Source organism: Alligator mississippiensis, chromosome 4 (genome assembly GCF_030867095.1).
Source record: "Alligator mississippiensis isolate rAllMis1 chromosome 4, rAllMis1, whole genome shotgun sequence".
Classification (NCBI taxonomy): domain Eukaryota; kingdom Metazoa; phylum Chordata; order Crocodylia; family Alligatoridae; genus Alligator; species Alligator mississippiensis.
In genome coordinates, this window is record NC_081827.1 from 106,826,583 (window position 1) to 106,847,016 (window position 20,434).

The 20,434-nt window shown below is 43.2% G+C and overlaps 1 protein-coding gene across 1 annotated transcript in view; it reads left to right on the forward strand.

Moving 5' to 3' along the window:
- LOC102563069 (tyrosine 3-monooxygenase) overlaps positions 1-6,538 on the forward strand; it is a 44,438-nt gene extending 37,900 nt beyond the window's left edge. The window contains exons 11-12 of the mRNA XM_006278391.4: positions 4,213-4,346; positions 6,142-6,538. Coding sequence (XP_006278453.2) covers positions 4,213-4,346; positions 6,142-6,301 — 294 coding nt within the window. The 3' untranslated portion in view covers positions 6,302-6,538. The remainder of the gene's footprint in view (positions 1-4,212; positions 4,347-6,141) is intronic.
- The last annotated feature ends 13,896 nt before the right edge of the window (positions 6,539-20,434 follow it).

The window sequence follows — 20,434 nt, forward strand, 5'->3', positions numbered from 1 at the left end:
CTGCTTTTCACCCAAGATCTGATTCCTTCCAAGTTCTGGGTCATTGTGGTGGGAGTGATTGGGTCATAGGTGATGAAGGATAAGGAGAGCTGTATGTCATCTGCCTCTTGCTGGTACTTGAGTCTTTATCACTGGACTCATTCACCTAGTGGTAGCATACAGCTGTTCAAAAAGAGCAGAGAACCATGTTTGACTTGAAGCTTAGCAGGTGAGGTGAGAGACTACTGGCCAACATTGCTTCCTTGAACTGTATGAGTAATCCCAAAACAACTTTTAGCTTTCCATTATACTGTATCTGTCAGCTGTTTTGCATTATGTAAAATGCTCCTCATGTTAACACTTAGGCTGGACTCTGTCCTACAACATGTAACACCTTGTACTGTACTTTTGGCAGTATTCAGTGATACATATGCTTCCTCTGCAGCACAGCAAGCCCTTCATTTCTCTGCACTCTTCCAGGCCATCAGCTTTTCAGCTGAACTTCCCACTGAAATCAAGGATAAGTTATGCCTAAATACCGATGGCTGAGTATGGTCGTATGGCTTGCAAGTTCCTCAAGCTCTTCCATATTGTTTCACAAAGCTTATAATTCCCACAGCCGTATGCTTGAGTATTACTAACACGCACATTTTAGACTTTATAAGTATTCTCAGATGTGTATCTTTATATTGTGCAGTGCAAATGATAGAACTGGGAAGAGCAAAGTCTACTCAAATTTTATAATTTCTTTGGCCAAAATATTAGGCAAGGTCTGCAGTACTTCCATAGCAACCTGGCCTGCAAGTTAGGGTGAGATTCAAATTATTCAGAATTTTGGTTCAGTTCAGATAAGGGAAGCTTAATGAAACTTTGTATTTCTCAAGTCAGCAACTTGAACTGAATATCTCATTCAGTGTCATTGGCTCTTGCAATTTTATCATTGTGTGGGACTGTCATAATATGTGGTGTTTGTCTTAAAGCCCCAGCTCAGAGATTTAGGAGAATCTCTACTTTCATTTAAAAATGTATATTTATGTTGCAATCGAACAGAATGATTGCTGTTTGTATTGATATATCCAAGATAGCATTAAGGTAACTAGCTTAGGCCTCAGTAGCAATCAAGTTATGCCATCCTGGGTTTCCACACAGCCTGCAAAAGCATTCCCCACTGCCTGGAGTACATAACCAGTGACTGATGCTGAGGCAGCTGCTGCAGTGCTGTATAGGTACTTGAGCCAGCTAATTTAAAACCAGCTCAGGCATGTCCACATGCCTCGGTCACATCTTTCTGTTGCAACTCTTGTGACTGACTGTAGAGAAAAGTTTGAAAATATAACCTGACTAGACCCTAAAAGTTCAAAGATGATAAAACAAACGCGTGGTTTTTTTTAAATATATTATTATCAAGGGGTGGGGGTGAGGCTAACCCATGACTTTTGAGCACTTGAAGCTGGGAATGGTGCAAAAGATCAGAGACTCTCTTGAGAAATTTGCCTCACTTTGGGTGCCAGTTGCATGACCAGGGCAAGCATTAGGGGTGTGTGAAGAGGGCCCTATTCGATTCAGATTCAGCCTGAACTGGAGACAGTGATTCAATTCCTTGATTCGGATCACTGTCCCCGATTCAATTTGGCTGAATCCAAATCTGAAGATTCAATACGGATTCAGAGAATCAGTGATTCAAACATAGACACAGCTTTAAAAGTTTTTTTTTTTCTACATACCTTGAGGTAGCAGGTGCAGCTCATGATTGCTGCGATGCTGGGGCACATGGAGAGTCCTACAGGAGTGCAGGGGGGGGCCCTCCACATGCTCAGCAGCAAACCCAGAATTGGATCAGAAGTACTTCCGGTCCACTTCCAGGTCTGCCAGGGAGCGTGTTGAGCTTCCCCCCCACGCACGCCTACCTGGCTCAGCGATCAGCTGCAGGAGGCACCAGTCACTGAGCCAAGGAGGTGCAGGGAGGACCTAGAAGTGGACTGGACATGTTTCTGGTCCACTTCTGGGTCTGCTGCCAAGTGCACTGGGGAACCCCCTGCACTTCTGTGGGACACTCCATGCACCCCAGCATTACAGCATTCATGAGGTCCTGCTACCTAGGGGTGTGTAGAAAAAAACATTTAAAACTGTCTCTATGTCCGAATCTCTCTGTCAATTCTGGAGGGGCCTGATTCAGAGAGATTAAGGGGTCCTCTGATTTGATTCAGATTTGGCCACTGAATTGGGCTCAATCTCCACTGAATCTAATTAGGGACTGAAGCCTTGCACAGCCCTAGCAAGCATACCTTGGTATTTAGAAAGAGATTTTAGATCCTTATTTGGTAGGAGGCAAGTGACTCAAAACTGGATTCATAGCTCAAATATCAGAGAGAGTGCCAAACAGAGGGGCTCATGGTAGAGGTGATATCTTTTATTAACCCAACTAGATACAGTAAAATCCCTGTTATCCAGCATTCTACAAGGTAGAATACTTTATTAACTGGAATTTCTGGCTGGCTGGATGGACCCAGGGCGGGAAAGTTCATATGTGGCAGCGGCTACCACACACCACCCTGTGTTGTTGCTGCTCCGCATGTGGCCACCACCACCCCATCCCGCTCTACATTATCTGCCTCAGATAACCAGAATTTTTACATGACCGGCACCTGGCATTCCTCACTCATGCTGGATAACAGGGATTTTACTGTATTTGCAAAAAAAGTCTTTATTTGCAAGCTTTCGGGCACACTCACCCTTCTTCAGGCATAGAGAATGCAAAGATTGTAAAATTTATCCTAGATGGAAATAAAAATTCATATTTCACAGGAGAGCTGAAGGTATTGTAAGATCTCCTGGTTGGAAAAGTTTGTTTTGTGCCAATTAGCCTCAGATAAAAATTAGAGCTGCCTATTTAAATTTAAGACTCGAGAGAGTCTCTGATCATTTGTGGTATTGCCAACTTTAAGCGCTAAAAACTGTGGATTATTTATCTGTTTCCTGATAATATTCTGCTGACTGGAGAAGAGTTAAGATTTGCTGTGATTTCAGTGATGCTCAGGAGTTTCTTGCATTTTACTCTAGTGATATCCCAGAGCCAAGTGTTCTTCTAGTGACATGAGAAATTCATTAGACTCTGTTGAAGTTCATCCACCAAATGATATATTTCTGGGTTTCTATATTCACTGAGGCCAAGTTCTACCTTCAGTTACACAGGCAAATCTTCCACTGACTTCCATGGGAATTGTGTACACATACCTTATGACTGAATTTGGCCCTCAGTGTTCAGTCTTTATTTTTGTTTAGTAAGGGAGTTTGTGGCTTGTGCTTAATTGCTATTATTTGCCCCAGAGTCCTTGCCGGTGGTGGAACTAGGGTGGGGCAACTGCCCTGATCATAATCACTCTGTTATGGCAGGAGGGGGGAGGGAGAACAGCTGCCACCAGCAGAGCTATGTTCATGATCATCCTGTTGCTGCTCTACCACAGGCAAGTCCCCACTGCCCCTGTGCCCCAGGGACCCAGTCGCATTGCTTTGCCGCTGGTCCCTGCTCATTATTACTCTGCATTTCAGGTTTATGAAAGGGAGAGACTTGGTTTTGCTAAAAAAGATGTGGCATTCTCTGCAATTCTGGCTGTTTCCTTGCTCTTGTTCATTTGCCCTTCTTCAGTAGATTTGGCACTTTAGAGCCAGATTCTTTGATCCATGTTGCTCTACTTGAACTGGTGAAGTGGTGCAAAAGGATTGGACAATAAGGAGGTGCTAGATATCCTCTTGGGAACTATTGCCAGCTGGTATGTGTTAGAGCAACCTTTAGGCTGCTGTATATTACTGCAGGGCTGGGCAGATAGGCAGGGAATGTGTTGACTGTCCCTCAGTGCAACCAAAAATCTGTGCTTTGGTACATGTGATGTAAACTTCAGAGAAGGGGTAACTTGCAACAGTTTTCTTTTCTCGTCAATGCACTCGCCAGCATGTATATCCATGACTTTCATTTAACTTCATCATTAACATCCATAAATACATTTTTAAATGGTTTCAGACTCTGAATTTGTTTCTACAGAAGGGCTCTAGTGCTCCCATGTGACACTGCTTTAATGTACAAGGCACAGTTTATTAAAATAAACTTTAAACTATAATTGTAGTTTCCAGTAATTCATCATGAGCCATCCCCAATAGATTCTAGATTTTTAATCACTATATTTTTATTCATTTAATTCTAATTTTTATTGTTGCTGCTGTTGCTATTTTCTACAGTATGCTTTATCAAACAAGCCTGAGTACAAGCCATTTGATCCAGAAGTGACTGCAGTTCACCCATATCAGGATCAGACCTTCCAGCCTGTCTACTTCATAGCAGAAAATTTTGAAGATGCCAAAGCAAAACTCCAGTGAGTATGGTGTTGCTGCATAGCTTCTTCATTTACACGAGGGGTTGGCAACCCAGCTCAGGTTTCAGGCAACTGGGCAGTATGACCCAGCCACCTCTGCCACTTCTCCCTGCTGCCCAACTGTGGCACACCAGAGAGAAAGTTCCCCATCTGCCAAGGTCCTGAGTGCCCAATTGTGGTGCAGGGCAGACAGAGGCCCTGCCACTGAATGCTGCCAAATCCGTGGTTCTGTGGGTGGGATCCAAAAGTTCTGTGGCCCGGAGTTTGATGACCCCTGATTCAGATGAATACATCAGGCCAAATCCTAATCTTCAGTGCAGAAAACACAATACTGTACTCCTGTCACATCTGGTATCTGTGCCAGCAATGGTTTTGAGAATGCTGAAGCCTTGGCTCTTCCTTGAGCACAGCTTTAACTACAGAACCAGTTCTGTTAGTGTACACCAGAAGGCTTTGTTCCCACAGGATAGGGGAAATAGATGGCAGAGGTTATGTACTGGGTCAGGGAAGGCATTGGTCATAAGATGGGACACTAGTCTAAATCGCCTTCTTAACTCTCCAAATGAGGCTATTGTTCCAAGGTTCCCATGGCATGGTTTGCTGTTTTGGGAGTGATGCCAGGCTAGACATAACCTTAGATTACAGTGTTCATGTTCAGTTATTAATTTAGTTTTCTGTAAACATTCTGCTAAAAAGTCACAGGGCAGAAGAGAAATGATTTTCAAGAGCATATATTTTAGTCAAACCTGAACAGAAATTCACAAGAAAAAAGGAAAACACTTTTCTTTGGCTTCAGGACTTTTTCTATGCCATATTTTCAAGACCCACTATAGCTGTGTTGTAGCTTCTGGAAAAGTCACAAGAATCCTTTGCTGGGCAACCTAAGTTCAGAGGTCACTATTAGCACCTACTATAATCATAGAGGCTGCTTATAGACATTAAAAAAGTGGCGCTTTAAGGTCAGTGCACTCCTGCGCTGAGCCCAGCACATGTCCCAAAGAAGTATTGCTTTAGTTGGATCAAGCTTGCCCAACAACTGTGTAGACTGGGAGCTTTAGTGAGGCTTTTTTGGTGCTTTTATCCAATAGCTGATTCAGTCAGCTATTAGATAAGTGCTAAAAAGTCCTGCTGAAGCACATGATCTATGCAGATGCTGCAGAGCCAGGTTGAATTAACGTACTGCTGCTTTTTCTGGTAAAGCGTGTTTTGTTTTTGGGTTTTTTTTCTATAAGCAGCCATAAATTCCAAATAGAAACATTGCCATAAATTACTGGTATCACTGTTTTGTTCATTCAAAGGACAGAGGAAAATATTCTGGGACCTGTAATACATACACACCTCTTTTTTTCTTCTCTATAAGGATGGTTATCATGGCTACTTCTTATTTTAAATAGAAAAATAACTGAATGGGTGTGCTCCCCTCCTGAATTACTTCAGTTCAGTACTAGCCTAATTGGGCACATCCACATTGTGCTTTACTGCGCAGTAGACTAATTTACTGCACAGTAAAGCATCACTGTCTACATGCGCGTAAACTAATTTAAAGTACTGTCAGATAGTCCCGTCAGACACAGGTATTATCCAACAGTGAAGTAAATTACTGTGCTTAAATGCATGTGTAGACAGTGATGTCAGGATTAGCTTGCTCCAATTCAAATTGTGCTGGGGTTTATTCAGTCACATTAATTGCACATGTAGATAAAAGTGTAGTAAAAAAGTGACAAATTTGGCCTCATAGATTATGTATATAGGTAAATAATGTTTGGACTTGTGGATATATCATTTTCCCCCACAGAAGCTATGCTTTGAAAATCCAGAAGCCTTTTACTCTTCACTATGATCCATTCACCTGCAGCATAGAGGTTCTGAATACACCCCAGAAAGTCAAGACCACACTCAAACAAATGAAAGAGGACCTGAAAAATCTCTGCTTTGCTCTTGAAAATATTTCTTAAAATTTTGTTAGCCAGTCTGAGCCAGTGCCAACATGTCTGTGGATAATTCTAGAACTTACTGACTTAGTGGTGAAAATGCAGCTGTATGTAGATCCCTAACCCATGAGTAACACAGTCAAGATAGTCTCTTCTAAGCAATTTATGCCATTCAGTCTTAGCCGCATTTATAACTAGTTCTAATATGTTTCTGTGGAAAAACAAGAACAAAATCCTGACTTTGATATGAGAGAGAACAGTGTGCAGTATATATATTAGCTATTATTTTACCTTCTCATGTTTGTTAATACTATATAGAAATTCATACCACTGTCCCAGGCCTGTATAAATGAATGGCACATAACTCTTCTCATGTGTGATTTGTATTTGACACTTAAATGACACAAACCCCAAACTATCAGGCTTGATAACTCTCTGAAGGCATCATATATGCAGTCCTTGGGCCTGATTCTGCTATCGGTTACTATGAAATCTAAGACTGACTACCATGAATGATTCCCTCACTGTGTCCAATAGCTAGTGTCTATGGGGTTGAGCCCTAGTAAATGCTATGTATTTCAGACTGGCATTTCACTCAATGGCTGTTGTATGCTGCTAGGTAATCTAGTGCTTAATTCAAAGTTCTATAGAAGTGTGCCAAGTATCATCCTTGGACAAAATATAATCCACAATATTTGTAAGCCGAGACTGTCTCCTTTTGGAATTTACAGTTTAGACTCTAAAGTGTTCAGGTCCCACAAGGCAGAAGTCCAAGAAGGCTGATTTGATTAATATTTGAATTCTGGGACATTTACGGTAGGATTTTCAAAGTAGCTCAAAGGAGTTAGACCATCATCTCCCACTGAGTTAGTATGAAATGTGGATACCTAGAACTCCTCAGTCCCTTCAGAGATATTAGCCTTTAGGTACAGTTCTCAAAAGTATCTGTGAGATAGATACTGAAATCCCATTTCCAAAAATGAGTTAGGCACTTGGAAACCTGTCCAAATTAATCATAAAAGCATAGAAAAGTAGGATTGGAATAATAGAATCATAGAACATTAGAGTTGGAAGGGACCTTAGGAGGTGATCTAGTCCAACCCCCTGCTCAAAGCAGGACCATCCCCAGCTGTATCATCCCAGCCAAGGCTTTGTCCAGCTGAGTCTTAAAAACCACCAAGGATGAAGATTCCACCGCCTCTCCAGGTAACCTGTTCCAGTGCTTCACTACCCTCCTAGTGAGAAAGTTCTTCCTAATATCTAACTTAAACTTCCCTTGCTGCAACTTGAGACCATTGCCCCTTGTTCAGCCATCTGCCACCACTGAGAACATGCTAGCTCCATCCTCTTTGGAACCCCCCTTCAGGGAGTTGAAGGATGAAATTAAATCTCCCAACAGTCTTCCCTTCTCTAGTCTAAATAAGCCCAGTTCCTTCAGCTGTCCTCATAAGGCATGTGCCCCAGTCCCCTAACGATTTTCATTACCCTCTGCTGGACTCTCTCCCATTTGCCCACATCCTTTCTATAGCAGGGCCCCCAAAACTGGACTCAGTACTCCAGATGTGGCCTCCCAAGTGCTGAATAGAGGAGAATAATCACATCCCTTGATCTGCTGGTAACGCTCCTAACAATGCAGCCCAGTATGCCATTAGCTATCTTCACTATAAGGAGACACTGTTGGATCATATTCATCTTACTATCCACTGTAACCACTGTGTCCTTTTCTGCAGAGTTGCTGCTTAGCCAGTTGGTCCCCAGCCTGTACCAGTTCATGGGATTTTGCCATCCTAAGTGCAGGACTTTGCACTTGTCCTTAGTGACCTTTGTGAGATTTTTTTTTTTTTTTGGTTCAATCTTCTAATCTGTTGAGGTCTCTCTGAATCCTAGCCCTACCCTCCAGCGTATCTACTACTCCCCACAGCTTGGTATCATCTGAAAACTTGCTGAGAGTGCACTCTATGCCATCTTCCAGGTCATTGATGAAAATATTGAACAAAACTGGCCCCAGGACTGATCCCTGGGGCACTCCATTTGATACTGGCTACCAGGTAGACATTGAGCTATTGACTACTACCCTCTGAGCCTGATGATCCAGCCAGTTTTCTATCCACTTTTCAGTCTATTCATCCAACCTGTACTGCTTTAGCTTGACTTCAACAATGTTGTGGGAGACCATATGAAAAGCCTTACTAAAGTCAAGGTATATCACATCCACTGCTCTTCCTGCATCCACAGAGCCAGTCATCTCATCGTAGAAGGCAATCAGGTTGGTCAAGCATGACTTGCCCTTGATGAATCCATGCTGACTGTTCCTAATGACCTTCTTCTCCTCCTCCATGTGCTTAGAAATGGCTTCCTTGAGACCTGTTCCATGATTCTTCCAGGGACTGATGTGAGTCTGTAGTTTCCTGTATTCTCCTTCTTCCCCTTCTTAAAGATGGGCACTATATTTGCCCTTTTCCAGTCATCCAGGATTACTCTGGATCCGCATGAGTTTTCAAAGATGATGGCCAGTGGCTCTGCAATCACATCAACCAACTCCCTCGGCACCTTCTGCATTCTCTGTGGCCACATAAACTTGTATATATCCAGCTTTTCTATTAGTCCCTAACCTGTTCTTTTACCCCTGTTGGCTGCTTACCTCCTTCCCAGACTGTGCTGCTTCCCAGTCTGGGAGCTGACATTGCCTGTGAACACTGAAGTAAAAAAGGCATTGAGCACTTCAGCCTTTTCTGCATCCTCTGTCACTAGGTTGCATCCCTCATTTATTAAAGGACCCACATTTTCCTTGATCCTCCTCTTGTTACTGATAGGGCTGTGCTAGGCTTCGGACAGAGCTTCAGATCCAAAGAAGCTTCGGGGTCCGAAGCAGCACATCCAAGTTGAAGCGCCGGCCTCCTTCGGCTTCCCAAGGCAGTTAAGAGCCGCCTCGGAGCCACCTCCGAGATCCGGCCATAGGGTATAATGGGGAAACAATAAAATACCTATAACTTTGTCTTTTTTGTCTGATTTGGATGAAATTTTCAGAAATGGTAGGCTCTGCAGAGAGAATGAAGCCTGCCATGTTTCAAAAAGATCGGTACAGGGGTTTGGGGGGAACAGCATCCCAAATTCTTGAAAGCAAAACTCATGTCACATCTAGGTGTTACAACATAGCAGGGTAAAAACTGTAGGAATGGTAGCCTATGCTGAGACCACAAAGCCTGTCAAGTTTCAAGAAGATCGGTGCAAGGTTTTTGGGGCAACTGTACCCCAAATTATTGAAAGCAAAACTCCTGTCACGTCTATGTGTTACAACACAGGGGAGTCAAAACTGCAGGGCTGGTAGCTCTTACCGAGGCCACAAAGCCTGCCAGGTTTCAAGAAGATTGGTGCAGAGGTTTGGGGGGAACTGCCCCTCAAGCTGCGGACAAGCAAAACTGGTGCCATGGGTGCTTGTGGGACTGTCTGTGTCTGTCATGGGGCGGGGAGGGGAGACGCTGCTGCAGGCCTGGCTGCTAAGCTGCTGTGTTACCAGTCACCAATCAATCAATCATGATTCACTCAGGGACCAGGGACTCAGGGACCAGCTCAATATACAGGACCTAGCTACTACAGAATGACTTAACGAACATCAATTAGAAGCTACAAAACCAGGCTAAGAAGAGAAAAGACTCAATACAGACGATCAACTGCCCCAAGACAGATAGTCTTGGCACGAGTTTTGCCTGTCAGCAGCTGGGGGTGCAGGGCCCCAGAACCCCCCTGCACCGACTTCCTCGACAGCTGGCAGGCGTCATGGCCTCAGCAAGGGCCACCTTCCCTGCAGCTGTCACCCCGCTGTGCCTTAACACAAGCAGTGTCACCCATGGCACCACTTTTGCTTGTCCACAGCTTGAGGTATAGTTCCCCCCAAACTCCTGCACCTATCTCCTTGAAACCTGGCAGGCTTTGTGGCCTCAGTAAGAGCTACCACCCTGCAGTTTTGACCCCCCTGCGGTGTAACACACAGCCGTGACAGGAGTTTGGCTTTCAAGAATTTGGGGTACAGTTTCCCCCAACCCCCTGCACCAACCATCTCGAAACTTGGCAGGTTTCATGCTCTAAGCAGAGGCTACCATCCCTGCAAGTTTCATCCAAACCAGACAAAAACAACAAAGTTATAGATATTTCATTGATTCCCCATTATACACTATGGCCGGATCTCCGAGGGGGCTCTGAAGCTTTGGCCAGATGGAGGCTGAAACCCGGTCTGGAGCTCTGGATCAGATCATGGCCATCCGAAGCGGCCGGATCTGAAGCCAGATCGGATCGCTGCCGACTCGTACAGGCCTAGTTACTGACATACTTGTAGAAACCCTACTTGTTACCTTGCACACCCCTTGCTAACTGCAACTTCAATTGTGCTTTAGGCTTCCCGATTTCATCCCACTATGCTCAACCAATACTCTTATACTCCCTAGTCATTTGTTCAAGCTTCCACTTCTCGCAAGCTTCCTTTTTGTGTTTTAGTTCACTTAAGAGTTTCCTGATAAGCCAAGCTGGTCTTCTGCCAGACTCAATAGTTTTACTAAGCATTAGGATGGCTCATTCCTGCACCCTCAGTTAGGTTTCTTTAAAGTACAGCCAATTCTCTTGGACTCCTTTCCCCCTCAGACTGGCCTCCCAGGGGATCCTGCCCATCATTTCCCTGAGTGAGCTGAAGTCTTCTTTTCTGAAGTCCAGGTTCCTTACTTTGCTCCCTTCCTTCCTTTCTTTCCTCAGGATCCTGAACTGAATCATCTCATGGTTGCTGGTGCCCAAGTTGTTATCCACTACTACATTACCCACCAATTCTTCCCTGTTTGTGACCAGCAGGTCAAGAAGAGCATGGCCCCTAATTGGCCTCTCCAGCACTTGCACTAGGAAGTTGTCCCCAACACTCTCCAAAAACTTCCTGGATTGCCTGCACACTGCTGTATTGCTGTCCCATAAGATGTCAGGGTGATTGATGTGCCCATGAGAACAAGGGCCTGTGATCGGGTTACTTTCATTAGCTGTTTGAAGAAAGCCTCATCCACCTCACTCTCTTGTGTTTAGCAGACACCCACAATAACATCACCCTTGTTGCTCTCCCCTCTGACAACAGATGCTTTTAGCAGGCCTATCTCCAGTTTCGTACTAGAGTTCTGAGCAATCGTACAGCTCTTTTACATAAAGCATAACACCTTCTCTTCTTCTCCCCTGACTGTCTTTCCTGAACAGTTTATACATATCCATCCATGACAGTGCTCCAGTCATGTGAGCTACCCCACCAAGTCTGTTATTCCAATCACATCACTGTAACTGTGTTAAGACTTTCAATTCTTCCTGCTTGTTTCCCAGTCCCCATGCCTTCATGTACATGCAGCTGAGGTAACTAACCAATTGTCCTGCTTTTTCAGGAAGAATGAGAAGGCCTCCCCTGTTGCCCCCTCCTACTTGTGCTTCCTCCAGGTCACCCACTTCCCCACTTACCTTAGGGGGTTGGTCTCCATCCCCCAGTGAACCTTGTTTAGAGCCCTCCTCACTAGGTTTAGCAAGCCTGTCTGTGAAAATGATCATCCCTCGCTTCATCAGGTGGATCCTGTCTCTTTTTAGCAGTTCTTCTTCTTGGAGCAGCATCCCATAGTCAAAGAAGCCAAAGCCCTGCTGGCCACACTATCTGTACAGCCATGTGTTGATATGCAGGATGCATCTGCTCCTGCTCACACCCTTCCACTTGACTGGGAGGATCAAGACAACCATCTGAGCTTCTGTCCCCTTCACCCTTGCACCAAGAATCCTGTAGTCACTTTTGATCTGCCCAGTGCCGCCCCCTCCCCCCCCCAGCATTATCAATGGTGCTCACATGGATGAGCAGCATGGGGTAGTAGTCAGACGGTGCGTCTACATGAGGTGCTATACTGTCGTAGCAATGATCTGTGGGGATGTAGCTCATTGCTACAGTGACGTAATGTTGGTAGGCATGAGCCATGATGCTGATGCTACTAAGCAGTAGCAATGAACTACTGTGCAGTAGCTCATTGCTACTGTGCATTAGGGTCAGAAACAACCCATGTGCCATCGGGACTGTGCATTAATGGCTATTACTGTGCAGTCATTTAGTACTTGCTAAAGTACTAAATGCACAGGCAGCAGTGCACAGGTAATCCAATGCTTTAGCAAGTCCTAAGTGACTTAGTACTTAGTGGGGGCACATGTAGACATGCCCAGAGGGCTGGATGAGTCTCAGTAATTCTTCCATGACATCTCGGATCCAGGCTCCGGGCATGCAGCAGACCTCCTGAGACAACAGGTCAGAACAGCAGATGGATGCCTCCATCACCCACAGAAAGGGTCCTCAGGAGGTCATTTAGTTCAGCCCTCTACTCAAGGCAGGATTATCCCTGTTTAAACCATCCTAGACAAGTATTTATGTAACCCGCTTGTAAAAACCTCCAAGGATGGAGATTCTACAACCTTTATGTGTAGCTTGATTTAATGCTTAACTATCTTTAAAGTAAGAAATTTCTTTCTAATATCCAACCTAAATTTATCGTCCTGTATTTTAAGACCCTAGCTGTTTTTCCTTTCCCTGGATCAACAGAGAATAATCTATCTCCATTCTCTTTATAAACACTACTATATACCACCACAGCTCAATAGCCTGTTAACAAATCCCTCTGTTTTCTCTTTTCCAGACTAAATAATCCCAGTTCATTCAATCTTTCCTCATAAATCATGTTTCCCAGACTTCCAATTATTTTTTTACTCTCTGCTAGATTTTTTCTAATTTGTCCACATCTCTCTAGAAGTGCAATGTTCAAAACTGGACATTGTGCCCCAGGTGAGGCTTCACCAGTACTGAATAAAGTGGAAGAATCATTCCCCTTGAATTTCAAGTTATGCTCTTATTAATACAGCCCAGCATACTACTGGCTTTTATTTTGCTAGCGACAGCTTACTGTTGGCTTATATTCATTTCAGAGTCCACTATAACCCAAGGTGCTTTTCTGTACTACTGCAGCCTAGCTAGTCATTCTCTAATCTGCATTTGTGCATGCTATTTTTCTGTCTCAAGTGAAGTACTTTGCACTCATCCTTATAGAATTTCACTTGATTAACTTCAGACCATTTCTTCAGTTAATCAAAATCATCCTGAATCCTAAATCTACCTCTGCTGTGTCAGCACTCTTGGTTGCTGTCATCTGCAAATTTGCTAATTGTACCCTCAGTTTCATCTTCCAAATCAGTAATAAATAGGGGTGCAACAATAGAGATTTTTTGGGTCGATACTGATAGCTGATTTTTAAGGAGTCATATCGGTCAATACTGATCTGATTCCGATATGCAGCCAGGCAGCTTTGGTGTGGGGGAAGGGGTGGAGTGAGGGAAGAGGTGTGTGTGTGGGGGGGCAGATTGAGGCCCCCGCAGTGAGGGAGGGAGTGAGGCAAGACAGGGGCAGGTGCAGCTCAGCCAGGGTGGGGCGGGGTGGGGTGTGGGATGGATCTGCAGCTCATCCAGGGGGCATGCAGGGGTGGTTCCCAGGCAGGGCAGGGCAGTGTAGGCTGCTGCTGCAAGTTGGGGTTGGGGGCTGTGCTGGGCTCTTCCTGGTGGAGGGGTGGGCTGGGCTGCACTTGGGGAGGAAGGTGGTGGCACTGGGAGGGGCCAACGGGGGGGGGCTGCAGCCATCCCAGAATTCTCTGTAACCCCCTCCCAGCGCTGCCACCACCCACTCTGAGCGCAGCCTGGCCCAGATCCCCACCAGGAAGAGCCCATCACAGCCATTGGCCCCACAGTGGCAGGCTGCCCCACACCACATGCAGATCCAGGGACACATTTCCCCACCCCTGTGCTCCCTAGATGAGCCACAGCTTCGTCCCATGCCCTGCCCTTCCCAGGCTAAGCAGCTCCTGCCCTTGCCCCACTCCCTCCCTCACAGTGGGGGCCTTGATCTGTCCCCCTGCATGCCCCTTCCCTCCCCCCATCCCTTCCCCCACACCAAACTTACCAGCCCAACTCCGGTCTCTAAGACACTGGGCTGCACGCCTGGCCCCATGCATTCCACACCTGTGTGTATTCACAGGGCATTTATCAGCCACATCAGACAAAAAAAGCCAATTTCTGATACTGTCAATTTTCCCCTATATCGGTGCCGATCCAATATGAGACCCATATATTGGTTCACCTCTAGTAGCGAAGATATTAAACAATGTCTGACCTAGAACAGACCCCCTTGTAACCCTGCTTGATACATCCCCCCAGCTAGACATTGAACTCCTGATGACTACTCATTGAGCACGATGATCCAGCCAGTTGTGTCCACCACTTTCACCTAGATGATATTTCCTTATCTTACAAAATGGGACATAATCATCTGAATTTCTTAGGCACTTATGAAAAGTTCCCCTCACTTATATGAGCTTCAAGAAAGTGTTAATAATAAACTGGGAAGCTGCTATAAACTGCTTCACTGAAATTTGGTGCTACCTGAAATATACGTTGCTTAATTATATGTTGGTCTTCTGGCAAAATGACTATCTAGTCCCTTCCCCTTAACAACAGGGGCACCTCCAGTTCTTTTATTCCTAAAACCAGAGCTTTCCCCTTTCTATTTAGGAAAACACAAATGTTTTATAAAGTCCTTTGTCTTGTCAGGCAGGAATAGAGGTGAAGTAAGTCCCATTGCTTCCAGTTTACTTGCACTGCAATGATTTCCCAACACCCTTGGATTTACTGTCCTTTATTTTACACACACAAACACACACCATTTCTCTTCAGAGCAATTTGTTTCATTACATATTGTAGTAATTTATCTGTCTGCTTCCTGCCAGTTAGTGCACAGGCAAAAATGCTCAATGGCTCACAATAGATCATTTTCAAAAACATAATTTTCATCAAGCGATCTATTTTGTGTTGTAAAATTGAACCATGTGCTCTAGCTATAAAAAAAGTAGAAGATAGTGCCAGAGAAGAAGAACTATCAAAATATTTTCTATAGACAGTCTCCATAGGCCATAGGGTCTTTTTCATGTATTCCCTCTAGAAAGCCAGAATTTGGAGTTTAGACTTGAGTTTGGCTGCAACTCAGATTAGACCTATATTTGGAAGAAATGAAAGACCTGATGGATTTGTTTTGCCCAAGGCCTCACACTTTCCTTGGAGGGACTCCAGGGCCGCCCACACACCCTTGTCTTTTCCAGTTCCTGTAGCAGTAACAGAAAAAGAAATAACATGAGGCTCAATCCTACCACCCTTACACCCTCTGACCTCTCAAACAGTCCCATTGATTGTAGTGGGACTACTCAAGGTGTAAGGTCCTACTCACTGGGTGCATCTACAAGAGTCACTTACTGTGGAGTGATCTAATTAGCTCCACAGTAAAGTGTCACTGTCTACATGAGCAGTGCTATTAAGCCAGAGTAAATTAAGTAACTCTGCTGTAGGATAGTACTGCCCAACACAAGTACTATTCTATGGTAGCATTATTTACTCTGCGTCAATGCACATGGAGACAGTGACCAGAGCTGGTTGGGACATGAGAGTGCTACAATGTGGGGCTATCTGCCAGCTAGCCATGCACTGTAGCACTTTCATGCCCCAGCCAACCCCACTGCAACACGTTGAGCCAGGTAGGAGCAGCCCCTGGCTGGCAGGCTGAATCCCTGGGTCTTCTGCTGTCTGGGGCTGTATTGCCCCAGCTTAACATGCTGTGGTCCTGGGCACATGTGTAAACGCTGCACCCTGGAGCAATAAACTCTGTCATGAACTGTGCCAAAGTTTATTGTGTCATCCTAATTTCACGTGTAGATGCACCCATTGTGAGGAAGGATGACAAGATCTAATCCCTAGCTTTTTTACACTACTGTATTTTGAAAAATGAAGACTTAGAGTATGGGTATAAGACCATCTTACTCCTGGGTAAAAAGGGGCAGGGCTTTATTGTGCATCAACTGCTCCCCAGTAACTGCCCATATGCATGCACTTAATCCCAGTACTCCTCTTTCACTGATGGCTAAGATAATGACAACAGGTCAGATTCTTCTCTGGTCTAACATCATTGACACCTCTGGGCTTCCAGCAGTGATACATGCTCCTTGTGCTTTCAGAATTAAGTTCTTTCCATAAGAGGCAAATCATGCTGTCCTTAACAAAGTCCTATGTCAGGTTCTCCCATGAATCCTCAAAAGCTATCCTGAGAGTAATACCTTTAACACTCTTCTCTCAGTGCCAAGTTTGTTACTTCTTAATCTGTATATGAATGCAAGAATGAGTGTTGACTCAGAGTGAGGTGCACCAACTGTGTGGCTCTTACAATAGCCATTGCTTCATCCTCACAGAGTACCATGGAGAGGCTCTGTCACAACCTTGTCAGTTGTACATCAGGGTGATGGGAGAAGGATGTGATGGAGTCTATAAGCAAAGACAAATGTCACAGAGGAAAAAAACCAACAAAGTAAAAATATACATCATCTTTGTCAGTTCACATCTGAGCAGTTTCACATTAATTTCTCACAGGGAGGCCCAAAAGCCAAGAAAAATACATCTTGTGACGTTAAGCTGAACTAGTGATGAACTCCCCTTGTGTATTTTGCTAATACCGATAAGCTTTTTCTTCCTAGATGGGGAGCAGTTAGAACAAAATAGTGTATGCTATTAAATCTGTATTTTTTCTGGTATATATCAAAGATATCTTATGAAATTCACTAACCTTACTGTATTTTTTTGGATGATCCTTCTACCTATTTTGATGTCTCCTAATGTTTCTGAGAAGACTGAAGGCTTCTCTATAAATTTATCAGGAATTCTAAGGGTGGCCATTCCTTAAGGGAAATGCTTGATTTTGGGGATTCAGCAAGGTAGAAAGAGGAATTCTAAATAACCTTAGATCTCCATGACAGTGTACCATATTTCTGTTCATTTTACACCACTCCCTCATCATGTCCTAGTGGCGAGCAGTATTGCATTGAAAGGCAAAACTCTCTCCGGTGGGAGGCCTTTACTTCTTAACTACTTTCCTATGATTTCTAAAGACTTCATCCTGTACACTGCACAGGGAAGATGCATTATGGATTGAACCCTTACCCTGACATCATCAGTAAAGCAACACAATGACAGAAGAAAACCCATGAGCTTCCCCCAAATTAAGAAAGTATCTTATTCTCAGTATACCTTGTCCCTTCTGACTCATGGAAGAGAACAAATCAAAACAAAACAGAAAGACAAAAAAGAAGTCAAGCCCACATGATAATAACAATTATAATAATTCCTACAGGATTTTAAAACATTTTATGAACTGTTATACAAATATATATATACAAAGATCACTCGGCCAACTATTGAAATGCAACCACTGGCACAGTGAAACATAGCAAGTATTGAACAACTCTCAAAAGTGCTGAAGAATAATTTAAGACAATTTAACTAAAGATACTGGGCAAGCTCATCAGCCCAGGAACCTTGCACCACTAAAGTTAGTGCAAAGAAAGTGGGACTTTCTCCGAAGCCCCCCTTACCTGCCGCAGGGGGAGTTCTCAGTAGGCAAGAAGACAAGGGAACAAGCTCATCCCCAGTACATCCTCATTATAACAACCCCATTTATAATAAACTCCATGCTTTAAACAACTCAAGCATAAACATATTTTTTCATTATGATGATGCAGCAAATTGACTCAACCTATTATAGAGGACACCCCGTTTTTCATGAGCTTTTCTCTCAGCCCCAAAGGGGATCATTATAATGAGGTTGTACTGTAGTTTCCTCCCTACAGCATCCAGTTCAGAGGTCCATGGCAAAGGGTAAGACATATGCAGAGGAAATGGCTGGAGACAATGATCTCCAGCATTTTCCTGACGATACATGGTCACTGAGAATATTATACTGTTCATATTCCCATTATGTTTGCATTAGCGCATGATTTGCAACACATTTGTCTAAGTTGTAGGAACTTCTCCATGAAGTATCCAAATATTTTTTTTCCCTTCCATATGGGGGACAGGACAAGGAGCAGTGGACTCAAGAGGCAGCAGAGGAAATTAGGTTGGAAATTAAGAGAAACCTTATGACTATGAGAGTGGTCAAGCATTGGAACAGGCTACCTAGAGAAACTGTGGAACCTCCAACCCTGGAAATTTTGAAGAGCAATTTGGACAGACACTGGCTGGGATGGTTCAGTTAGGGATGACCCTGCCTTCAGCAAGGTGCTAAAGTAGTTGACCCTGTGAGGCACCTTCCAATCCTACTCTCCTATGACCCTATATTCCCTGTAATCAAGATTGTTTCAATACATATGTTAAGATGTATTGCCTACTGAAAATATATTACAGATTTATATATACAATCTATAATTAGGTAATGTACCACACATTGTCTTAAGTAGGGAAAAACAGTGTCAAAAAGCTCTTCTAGTTTAGAAGCTGAGTTGAAGCTGAACTTAGGCTAGATGGTTTATACCAATCTGGGCTACCACTTTAAAGAAATGGCTCAGTTCTGCTGTCATTGAAATCATAGTGCGAAATCTTCAGCTGGCAGAAGTCAGTTGAGACTTTTGATTTTTAGTGATGCCCTGCTGATTTGCAGCAACTGTCCATCTGGATGAATAACAACATTCCCATCAAAATAGTGAGAGCTAAAAGTTATAGGTAAAAATAAAGAAGTAATTTATAATCGTTGAAATTCACAGAACTTAGTAACTGACCTTATAGTTATAGAAAGGGAAAATTTTACACAGCTGAGCTATAGTAACATTCAATGAGATGTATAAACTAACATACTTTAGATTCACTAAAATAAAATGAACTCATAAAAGCAGGATACCTATTAAATTGTTCAGTAAACAGTCTTTGCTTTAAGATGTCTCATGAAATGACACAGATGATCATCGCTTTACAGTTTTGTAGAAAAGAGAATTAAAAACAGTCTCAATAAAATCTGTAAAAAAGAAATCTTGTTTTTAAGTATTTCCTGAATTGATCCCAAAACTGATGGGTTACAAATGGAATGTGTGTTGGATGATGGAATGAAATTTGTAGAGCATTTAATCCTTGTATTTCAGACAGTTCAGTTTGGTTCTGAATCTTATGTTAGTTCATATTTCTTGGTCTAGATCTAAGTAAACAAAGTGATTTCACTCAACTCACATGTCTCTAGTGTCCTACAAATGCAAGTTTTGAAACTGAATCCGAATCTTCTGTTTAGCTCCCTCATGAAACATTTTGTTAGCTGTAAGGAGTTAGGTAGAAGTCATATAAATGTTACTTATTATCCACTGTTGTTTGTTACAAACTTTTTCTAATTTTTCTCATTTTCCTTCCTTGGCTGATTTAACTCAGTAGTTAGCAGAACATGCTTTTGGTATAAAATAGACTTTCCAGAAATCTTTTCACATTATTAAATTAAAACATCACTGACATTATAATTATTTTATTGAGGTATTCATTTCTTCTGATGTGTGCAAGATGATTGAGCAACTCTTTTTTGAATGAGATTCTTTTACATATTACTGACTTGCATAAATCTACATTATCCTCATTTGCCTAGCTGGGTTAAAGAAAGACCAAAGGGAATTTCTAGACAAAGAAAATTGTCTTTCAGATTGCACTGACTGCTTGGTCTGCCTAAGAACAGGAATGGCAGCATGACAAGGGCTTTTAGGAGAAAATTGGTCTTTCATACTTTGAATAAGAAAAATAGGCTAAGAACTTGTTCATGATTAGCTACTCCAGAATACTTTATTTCTTTCTTCACAGTTTGAGAAGGTTTTAAGTATCAATTAACAATTATTTGGAACTAATTGGGAAGATTTTACAGGCCTGGCCCTCAATGAAGTCCTAATATGATATGCTCTTGCTGTATAATGCCATACTTCCATTACCATTAGTGGGACTACTGCAAATTATACCACATGCCAACATGAAAATTAAAAGAATACATGCATACTTTTGTGTAGGCTACAAAAAATAATTAAAAGCAACTATAATACGGGAAAAAAGGAGGGCCAGTATTGAAACTCACAAATAGACCTTGCTTATGAGTATCTTTTCCCTGACAAGCTGGAGAAGTAGAGGAAAAAAGCACAGCTCATGTAGTTCTGGGCCCCAGCAAAAAGAATCAAGAAAAAGAACTTTCACTAGTAAACTCAAGTGGATTCAATTAGCACAGGTTTAATGACAAGACTG